Raw genomic sequence first — 10,975 nt, forward strand, 5'->3', positions numbered from 1 at the left:
CATAAACTGTTTAAACGTAATCTTATCAAAACTACTCTTTTTTTAGTCTATACTAAAATGAAAAGGCAAAACAGAATATTACCAATCAATAAATAAATTCTTCGATAACACGCTTCTTCTTGTCCTAGCCAGAATCACTGCATATCAGCGTCATCAAGGAAGACTAATCTTTATCAACGAGTTACATCCCCGCGTACCAGGATTATTAGAGTATGATTTTTTATAATCGTTATATAACATGTCCTGATATAAAATATATCTTTATATTCGAGAACCCAAAATTTCTTTTTTCTTTCTTTTTTTTTTTTTTTCAAATATGACTTTTGTAGATGCAACTTTTCTCTCTCTTCGAAAACTTCTATAAAATTGTTTTCGAGTTAATTTTATGAGATGCCAAATAAGACTTCGTAGATCCACTTCTTCTTTTTCTACAAAAACTTCAATAAAACATTTATAAGTCAATTTTCTTAGATGAATCTTCGATCTGATTCATGAAAAAATATTACTTTTAATTGTAAATATGAACTAGATCGACCCGTTTCACATATATAAATTCTTAAAACCGTCTCATACAAAACATATTTTTTAACCTAAGTTAAGACCAAAGAGACTAACTTCAAATGAATTGACCACTGTAAAGGGAAAGATTTGGCACGATAAAGATCTCCTATCGACTATTATGGTGAAAATAATTATTTTAAATTGGCACAAAAAGAATTATTATCAATTTTCTCGATAACATTTCTTACGTAAATATCTAACTCCTTCAGTGCCGAATCATTCGAAAAAGTAGTAGGTTGTTGCAGAAGCATGGAAGCCGACGTATGCTTGTTTCTCGAAGTCATTCTTTCTTCCACAGCGGTGAGGCGAACGGCCTTTACTTTAAAGTATGACCATTTGAAGAAAAAATAAGTACGACAATTTGAAAATGGAAAACACACAGAGAGAGAAATACACAACGTCAATACGTAGATGAAAATGCCAGCGCGTTTGCTAAAATATTCCATCCGGGAGTTTGGTTGTAGCATTCTAAGAACAGCTCCTTTATCGAAATCTCAAGCTAAAGTAGAAACCAAGTTCTCATTCTACATCAATGATCTCAACACAAACACGATAGAAGAAAGCAAGATTCAGGAATCCCTCATTTATGAGTAGAGTTCGATAGGCCCAATACAAAGCACAACACTTCAGATTTTATCACCTGCGCACAGGAGGTACGACGCCTCTACCAGGAGCTGCGCCGCCACGACCAGCAGCCTGAGCCTGCCAACAAGTATTCGAGCATCAGAACAATCATAAAGTGGCATTAACTTTTCACTGAGACTGAAGAACCAAGGATTTCCTTTTTTTTTATTCTCCTTTCCTTTTTGGTTCTATTAGTGAAAATTTTGATACAAGGAATTAGTCATGAGAATGGTAACAGATGACAGATTGAAGTAGAAAAACCATTCCATGTGGTATTGGTGAATGAGCAAAGATATTAATGGGCTGTCCAAACTTTTGCACAAAAATGAATATTTATACTTATATGACACAAAGTTTCAGATGTAGAAAGAAGTAACCCTTACCCTAGCCCGCATGGCAACAGCTCGTCCACGACCAACTCCAAGTGCCGAACCTTTGCCCTTCAGAGAACGAAATTATAGAGATCAGAAAAATGGTATGCATGAGACCAATAAGAAGAATGAACATGACAGCAACAGAATGCACCTTGATCCTTGCTTCCAAACGTTTAAACATTGGAGCATTCTTAAGCATATCTGGAATTACCATGAACCTGGTAAAAGTGAGAGTTAGTGACATTACCATGCAATCATATGACTTCGGAAAAGAATAGACAAACCTGACTTTGCTGCCTCGAATGAAAACATGCTCAAGTTGTGAGACCTTCCCATCCTTGCAATATAGAGATCAAATCAGCAATTCAGAATACAAGTGAAGAGAAATGAGACATTGAAACCTGCAAGAGTTTTCAAGTAGTACACTTAATGTGCAAATTGGTTTCATGCTTATATTACTTTTATTGTCCAGGAAAGAGACTGTCCTTCATTTTGACAAAAGTGGATTCTCGATATATTATCAGATGGTGAAAAAGATTTCAGAAAGCCAAATTTTACCACATCAAGTATTTGCAGGTAATAAAATGTAAAAAATGATATTATGTGCTTCTAAATCAACCGATATAAACCAAGAGAGGTCGCTGAGGAAGCAAGATTCACTCTTTACCATCTAGACTTCAAGATATTTATCCAGGCCTTTGTTATATAATGAAAATACAAACATCGATAAAAATGAATAAAATGAAATCAATAAACGAACCTGAAATTTTTTCTTTCAAAATGAGTTTAAACAACCCATCATAATAAAGAAAGAAAAAACATATCTGGGAGCCATATGACTGGAAATCCCCAAAGTTATTTCATTATCTTTTTTTCCCTTTTCAAAAGCTAATCAGACATTTTCCATGAAGCTAACACAAAGGCATTCACTCCCTTTACACAGGAACGCTATAAATTTAAGGCAGGATTAAAATTCATCTGGAACCTTTAAAGCGCAACAATTTTAGAGGTTTCATATTTAAGGCATATGCGTCACCAAAGAGACATTGCTCCTATCAAGAAGCAAGGCTGCGCCTCGTTGAGCATTAAGGCTAATTACACTCGTTAAGGATTTTTTACAAACACAGCAAAGACAGTCGTATAAGAATTACCTAAATTAATCAAACTTTACATCTTTCTAGGAGTTCAATATCTGCATCGCAAATCGCAATAAACTACCACAACAAATACAGCTCTATTCCTACGATGAACGAATATGTCGCAACTTATTTAGCAATTTTTTTTCTAAAAGGCAAAGCTAGCCGTTCCAACTACAAAATCGCGAAGTTAAGTGAAAAGAACCTTGGCAGTGTAAGTGATGTTTTCAAGCTGGCAATTCCAATTATCCTCGCACTCGACCATGCTACCTCGATAAAGTTCCCCGCTCTTAAGCTCCACCGTGACAATGTGCCCTGACGCTTCGTGCAGCAACTTCACCGGAATTCCCAAACTCCGGCTCATGATTTAGTATTCACCTTCTTTCTCAGACCTGCAAATTATTTGGAATTTTATACAAATTAGGGCAACACCGTGAGGTAGGAGTCGATGTATTCTTGAGGACAAAATTAACCCTCTGATTCCTTATGACTTTCAACTCAATTTTATAAAATTAAATAAAATCCCCCCAACATTGTTATTTTCAATTGTATCCTTTTATTGTTGCTCTCTTGAAAAATTCAACCCATTTCTACAAATATCTATAATAAAATTTGGCTATACGTTAAATTATTTTTTAAAATTAGCCCTTAATTACATTAACTTCCATTTATATTCTTTGGGCCATTTTTCTAAAATAACACACAACACACTAAATTAAGTCAAATAATAGGGATTATTTCCTATTAATTATTATGAATAAATTTGGTCTTAGATTAAAATAAATAATCAAATTAGCATAATAATTATGTTAAATTCCAAATATGTTAATTAAAATTTTACTTTTTACATTATTTATATGAACACATAAAGATTATAGTTTATATTAAATTAACAAATATCATAATATCATATAAAAAATGATATTTTGTGCTTCTAAATTTTTGAAATGTTCAAATATAAATCGAAGTCGAGAGATTATATTGAATTCGATTATTTATAAACTAAGAGGACGACTAATCACAATATAATAACATTCTAAAATCTGCAATAAAATAAACATAAATAACTTAGATGGGTGTATTCAATCTTGGAAATTTAATTATTTTTATGGATTTTTGTAGAGTTTGAAAGTTTAGTGGTATTGAATATAGACTTTTACAAACTCTATAAAAATTTAGTGGTATTCAATGTAGATTTTTATAGAGTCTTAAAAAGTCACTTGTTATTCAAACTTGACTTTTTAAAAATCTACAAAAATCTATAGGAATCTAATATTTTCATGGATTTCCAATGATTTTAATATAATTCTTTAAGTACAAACCATAAAACTATAGGTACAATTGTAGAAACTCAAAAATTGTCTTCTACTTACCCTAGAGATTTTTGTAGACTTTTAATTGAACAAATATCATTATCACTCATATATCTCTCTTTCTCACTCAGAAGACGGCGTTCTTCTCCTCTCTGAAGACAAATCGAGGGTTTCTCAAATTTCAAAGGTATTTGAATCTTTTCTTGAATCGTTATTGATTTGATAAAAAAATAACGTGTTGGGACACCAAAGTTTGATAGATTGTCATGTGTTCAACAAGGTTTCTCGTCTGTATATGTACACTGTTGGGATGCTATCAATAGATTGCCAAGTACACCGTTGGGAAGCTATCAATAGATTGTCATGTGTTCAACAAGGGTATTTTTTAAAGTCATACATGTGATTCCGTACATCTGAAACTTTGGTGTCTCAGTGAGTCCTCATGGCATGTATTTTGTCAATCGTGAGGTCTCGTTTATTTTTTCCAATTCTGCAGCTACTTCGATTCTATCTTTCAATATTTTTCGCTGCTGCCTTGTGGGAAATAGCAAAATTTTAGATATCTTGTGTGGAGTCTATCTGTTACAGAGATGTTTTTAGGTTGTTTTGCCACTTCGCCTTTCTTTCCTCGAAAAGTTGGATGTTTTCTGATATATTTATTATTTTTTTGGTGAACATTTTTCAGCTTCTTACCTTCAGTGATTATTTAGAATGCTTGTTAGTCCTTGTTATTTGATTGTTTGTATCACACTTTATCTTTGTTTCTAGATCTTTTTATTTCTTTTGGTCAATATCTAGTAAAATGTATGTGCTTGTTTGCTTTTTATCATCGTATATTTTATATCTTATGCATTCTCAAGTAATACTTACAATGAGAGATTCACAAGCAAAATATAATGTGTGGACGACTGAAGAGAGTAATGAATTGCTAAAACTCATGGTTGATGCCGCAATGCGAGGATGGCGTGAGAAGAATGGAGTATTTAACAAAAAAACTGTGGAGAAAAAAATACTTCCTGCTCTAAACGAAAAACTTGGATATGAAAAGACTATTACACAATATCAAAGTCGTTTAAAGTGGTTCAAACAGCGATACAACAATTATTGTAAGCTTATACGTCATAACTCTGGTTTTGGATGGGATTCCGTGACAAAGAAATTCACTGCTAAAGAAACAATTGTTTTTTTTTGTTCTTAACCAGTCTCATCCTAAACATGAACACTATCGGACAGACACTTTTGTGGATTATGAAGATTTGAGAATTGCGGTCGGGACTGGAACTGCTTCTGGAATACTCAATTGGACTAGGAGATGACATTGATGCAAGAACATTTGAGATAGAAGAAAATAGGGAAACTAATTTATTAGATGATTATGTCTTTGATTATGATAGTGGTGAATTCGTGCAAAGTGACAAACAAGAATCTTCACACCAGCCTCCATTTTTTGAGGACTCTGCTTTACCATTATCCCCTGAGCCCAGAAGTTCAGAGGTTCCACCAACAACAAAAAAACGAGATAGGGCTGAGTTTGAAGCAAAATCAAGCACATTCAAGAATACATACCCAAATTATATATGTGAAATATCTCACACTTTTGAGAATGTAGTTTCTAAGATAGAATTAATCGGGAATGCAGGTGATACTTGTTGGGATGCTATCAAAGAAGTCCCAAATTTGGATAATCGTACTCGATACAAAGTGCTTGATTTACTTAACACCAGATCAAAGAAGATGGATTTCTTGAAAATGACAATTGAAGAGCGTTCGGGATGGATAGACTATAAATTAAATGAATGAGTATTTTTAGGGACATGATCAATAATGAGTTATATTGTGATTTAATTTATGGACATATTCTTTTTATTTGTTTTCTGATTGTGGATTTTTGGATTATTTATATAAGTTTTGAGTTTTACATGGAATGATGTTCAATAAATTCATAGATTTTTTTTCTAATTCCTTGTCTGATATCAGGTGGTTCATTAAAATGTCATATATCAACGTACATGATGTAGAAGATCAAATGGAAGAAGAGGAATTCGAAGAAAAATTAAGAGATTAAGAAAAAATAAGAGAGAGTACATGATTTTATCCTTATTTTAAAGTAAGTGATTAAATTCTTTTTAGTTGTTATTATTATAAGTACCACAACTTTTATTATGTTTTTCTTATTGTAGGATTGCATTGGGGCTATTGATGACATTCATATTCCAGCAACAGTGTTTGGGCATGATACTAACAGTTATCGTAATCGTCACGGGACAATTTCTCAAAATGTTTTAGCAGCTTGTAACTTTGATTTAGAATTTATTTATGATCTCAGTGGGTGGGAGGGATCTGCCTATAATTCAAACATATTGGCAGATGCTTTATCAAGAAATAACGAGCTTAAAGTGCCACAATGTATGTTTTTTGTTCTATATGCTACTTATTTAAAAATTCTGTAATTTTCCAAGATTATATATGTTTTTAATTGGTTACTTGATTCTACAAATAATGTTCGATAGGTAAATTTTTTTTAGTGGATTGTTGATATGCAAATCGACGTAAATTCTTGGTTCCTTTTAGAGGTGTTCATTATCATCTCCAAGAATTCACTGGCCAAGGTCGTCACCCTGAAGATGCAAAAGAGTTGTTCAATCTTCGTCATGCCTCTTTGAGAAACGTCATTGAAAGGATATTCGGTATATTTAAATCGCGGTTCAAAATATTCAAAACTGCTCCTCCATTTCCATAGACAACACAGGCGGAGCTTGTATTGGCCTGTGCCGGATTGCACAATTTTCGTCGAAAAGAGTGTCGGTCTGATGAATTTCTAGTTGAACCAGAGAATGAAGTTCCACAACCTTCATCAGAACAAGTTTACGAGGATAACAACTTTGATCAAATATTTGGTACTGAAGAACAACAACGAGCAAATGCAAATGCATGGAGAGATACTATAACAAACAGAATGTGGAGTGACGTTGATCATATTCACAATAACGAACCTTAGATTTTTTTCATAAAAAACTGCTTAAAATTTATCAAATTTCATAATGTTTTGATTAGCTATTTATCTATATTGATTAAATTTATTTATATATGCTTATAAATTAAAATTTTATTGATTAATTATTTATGCATGTTGAATAGACATGGGGATTGAAATTTTAATTTTGTTAAATTGAATTGTCATTTTTTTTCATATATTAAACATATTTATTTTTTAAATAAGTAAATTTATTTCAAAGTGAAGATGTTATTTATGTTAAATAATTACTAGTTCGAAGAAATAATATTTATTGAAATTTTGATTTTGTTAAATTGAATTGTAATTTTTTTGCAAAAACTCTACAAAAGTCTATAAATATTTATCAAAATTTTGCAAAAAGTCTACCAAAGTCCATGGAATTCTATTTACAAATCTGTGAGATTCTACAAAAGTCAATAAAAATCTACCAAATCTATGGAAATCTATCATTTAAAAAAAATCATTAAAAATTATTAAATCTCTACGTTGAATACAGCCCAGTTAGTTGTTTCCGGATCGAGTTCAAGTAGATTAAATCTATAAAAAAATAAGGTCTGTACGTTGGGCATTAGAAACTTGTACATCGCTTCTCATCTTCAGTTCCCCGTCTTCTCCGATCTCTGCAGCAGATCGATGATTTCGAGCTCCCCTGATCTGTCAGAATTCTGAATTCCCCGAGCCCCAAATCCTCATAACTCTAGCTCAACCAAACTCGGATCCAAATCCTCGATTGATTGGCAAATCGAATACCATAATGTCGTGCTTGGCAGTTTCCCTTCAACCCACAAATGGACCTGATATCCTACTCCAAACTCGCGAATGGTTCCCCCCTTCCCGCGCTCTGATGGCCCTCTCCTCCTTCCGCCAAACACGCATCTCGTTCGCCAAGAATCTGCAACAATCCACTGCCGATACCCCTTTTGATTCCATTGGCGATGATCCTTTGGCGGCCTCCTCCGGTCAGGTTATTGTCGGGGTTGAAACTCGCTACCGTGTTGTGTACCGGCTCGTCAACTCCATTTACGTTCTTGCTGTTACTACTATTGATGATTCTAATAATAATGTTTTCGATTGTATTAATATTGTTAATCAAGCTGTTTCAGTTGTGGTTACAGCATGTCGTGGTGTGGATGTTACCCCAGAGAAATTGGGCAGGAAGTACGCTGAGGTTTATATGGCATTAGATATAGTTTTGAGGGGTGCTAGTAGCATTAGGCTTGCCGCTATGCTGGCATCGATGCACGGTGATGGCATCGCAAAAATGGTGCATTCTGCTATTCATACTGAGAATAAGATTCGTGGCGCAGATAGTTGGGGTAATGTGGAGCCCAGTTCGCTGGATCATGAAGCCGGAGTGGAGTCCTTTTCACAGGTGTCTTTTGAATTACCTCCTGAGACATTGGTGGCAGGAGACGAGGTGGCTACGGCGACTTTAGGGTTTTTCCAGCAGGGTGAGGAGAAGGAGTTGAATAAAGTTGAGGAGAGTGAAGGAGAAATGGATCCTTTTGCGGCCAGTGAGAGGATAAATAAGCCAGAGGAGATGCTGATGGAAGGGTTTAAAAAGGATAAAGAATTGGGTGTTTCGGATGTGAGTAAGGCTCTTGCAGGACTTGAGGTGACTTCATTGCCTCCTGCCGCGGCCACCGAGTCGACACACATAGGTGTGGAAGGATTCGAAGGGAATTATGGTGGAATCGAGTTTGGGAATGATGGATCAACTTTGCCGGAAGATTTTGAGGGTATTAATGATGCTTGGGGTGGTGGACTGGATGCATCAGAGTTTGTTGGCCCAAAGAAAATCAAGAAAGATATGGGTCTTGGTGGCTTGGAATTGCTGGCGACTAGCGAGCCACTGGCTGCTGGTGCAGCTAAAAGTGACGGTGATGGGGATAAGATTGAAGATATATTGGTGAAGAAGACTGAAATGAGGGGCCCGGAAATGTATATAGTGGAAGAAGTAAATGCTGAGTTTAGGGAATCACTTCTTGCTAGAGTTGGGTTGATGGGCGTGGTGTACCTGAGGACAATGCCACCCAAATCTTCTACAGATGATAAAGAAACTGAGTTCTCTTTTAAGGTTGAAGGTACAGAAGGTGTAAAGAGATTCGTGATGCAAAGCTCTAGGGTTAGCAGCCTCGGTAATGGCTTGTTTTTTGTGAGGACTCCATCCTCAAAAGAACCTCTACCAATTATAAAGTACAGTTTGCAACCCCGCTTGACTCCTTTGCCTATAAGGATTAGACTTGTCAAACGCCTTGTTGGGACTTTACTGTCGATCATGATACAATATGTTTCAAATCCACAGTTGCCAGCACCTTTGACAGACGTGACAATTGTTTTGAAATTGCCCATAGACCCAACTCTGTTAAAAGTGTCACCAAAAGCAGTGATGAACAGATCTGATAGAGAATTGAAATGGCTTATTGATGAGATTCCACTGAAGGGTAAGCCTGGCAGACTGAGGGTGAGAATGCCTGTGGATATTGGCGAGGATGATGATGGATCGGATCTTGAGATAGTCGGTTATGTCAAGTTTTCCGCCCAAGGATATAGATCTTTGTCTGGGGTTTCTTTGAAGCCTGCTTCTGAGGGAAAAACAGACTTCTATGAGGTTGAGCACAGGTATGCAAGTGGCGCTTATATTTGCAACTAAGCGTGAACATTTGGCCTTCTATTTACGGGATGGTGCAATTTTATACGTTCTGTCATGAGTTTTGTTCTTTAGAAAGTTTGTAGCATTCTTTGAGCTTTAGACTTTCCTTTAAGCTGATTTTCTTTGTTTGGTTTTTTATACTATTAGTTGTTATTAGCCATTTTCATGATGTAATGGATCGTAAATTTGTATTTTGTGTGAATTTTAATTGATATGAATCAATGTGCCTTTGCCATCTGCATAACAAATTGTGCTGGAGCTCCTTCTTTGTTTCGGTAAATTTTTAACGGGATTTAATTTTGGATTCTGAAAATTGAAAATGGGATGATGCAATATGCCTTGTCACTAGTTGTTGATTCACGCTTATCTATTGCTAATAGAGAACCATAAGTGACAAATGTACTTTATTTTAGAATTCAGGTGGTGATTCTACATAGAGCTTTTTTTAGAGATAAAGTGAAAGTCACTTGGGGTAGTTTCTTACCTCTTCATTTTAAGGTTAGTTGAGGCAGGATTTATACAAAAACATGCCCTGGTGTTCTGTGTATTTTGTAACACTAGTTACTTTTTTTAAAAAGATAGTTTACATCCATGTTTACATTTGTGCTGCTTTGAAGCTGATGACCATTTTATGTTCGTTGTTTTGTTGCTTATCAACCAAATGAAAAGAAAGAAAAGCTTGTAAGAATTGGATACTGTTCCTTTGTAATATCCTGACCTGAAATATATTATAGTCCGACCTCCATTTGTCTTCTTTATTTCAAGTTCGTTTGATATTTTTAATTATTCTCCCCTATGTTCTTGGCAAATGGATCGGCAGCGATTATGATTTCTTATGTTAAGTGACCTTTTAGTTTTTTGTTCCAACATACACATTGTTTGATCACGCTTTCCAAGTTTTGTTGTTTTTTGCTTTTTCAATTTTTTTTTAGTTGTACTTTATATATTTTTTGTTTTTGAAAACAGGTTTACATAAAGTAATTATGATGCGAATTAAAATATATAAAATTTAGAATCATGTTAAGTCATGATATAAATTGGTTTTTGGCCAACTTTATATTTGTTTATTATGATTTGGATTTCGTTGTTATCCATCATCACTAATGGTACCATAATAAATTAATTTCTGACATTCTAATAACTCGAACGATGATTGTACGGATCGCTTCACCAGTAAAATTACAGGAAAAGAGAACCCAACAAACAAGTCCTCCCGGGACCATGTTTTTAGAAGGAAAAAAAAACTTCTCCCATAGTAAATAAAAACTTATTAATATATTTAAATAAAAATAACAAAT

At 34.5% G+C, this 10,975-nt stretch overlaps 2 protein-coding genes across 2 annotated transcripts; one reads left to right on the forward strand and one right to left on the reverse strand.

Moving 5' to 3' along the window:
- Positions 1-952: 952 nt before the first annotated feature.
- LOC140958276 (small nuclear ribonucleoprotein SmD3b-like) lies at positions 953-3,163 on the reverse strand. Its single transcript, XM_073415664.1, has 5 exons — positions 2,901-3,163; positions 1,844-1,896; positions 1,711-1,777; positions 1,569-1,625; positions 953-1,263 (listed from the first exon to the last, which is right to left on the reverse strand). Exons 1-5 carry the CDS (start codon positions 3,057-3,059, stop codon positions 1,198-1,200), a joined length of 402 nt encoding a protein of 133 aa, XP_073271765.1. The 5' UTR covers positions 3,060-3,163; the 3' UTR covers positions 953-1,197.
- A 4,390-nt stretch (positions 3,164-7,553) lies between these two features.
- Positions 7,554-9,907, forward strand: LOC140959545 (uncharacterized). Its single transcript, XM_073417440.1, has one exon. The coding sequence runs from the start codon at positions 7,779-7,781 to the stop codon at positions 9,675-9,677; it is 1,899 nt and encodes a 632-aa protein (XP_073273541.1). The 5' UTR covers positions 7,554-7,778; the 3' UTR covers positions 9,678-9,907.
- Positions 9,908-10,975: the final 1,068 nt, after the last annotated feature.

Source organism: Primulina huaijiensis, chromosome 15 (genome assembly GCF_012295235.1).
Source record: "Primulina huaijiensis isolate GDHJ02 chromosome 15, ASM1229523v2, whole genome shotgun sequence".
In the NCBI taxonomy this organism is placed as follows: domain Eukaryota; kingdom Viridiplantae; phylum Streptophyta; class Magnoliopsida; order Lamiales; family Gesneriaceae; genus Primulina; species Primulina huaijiensis.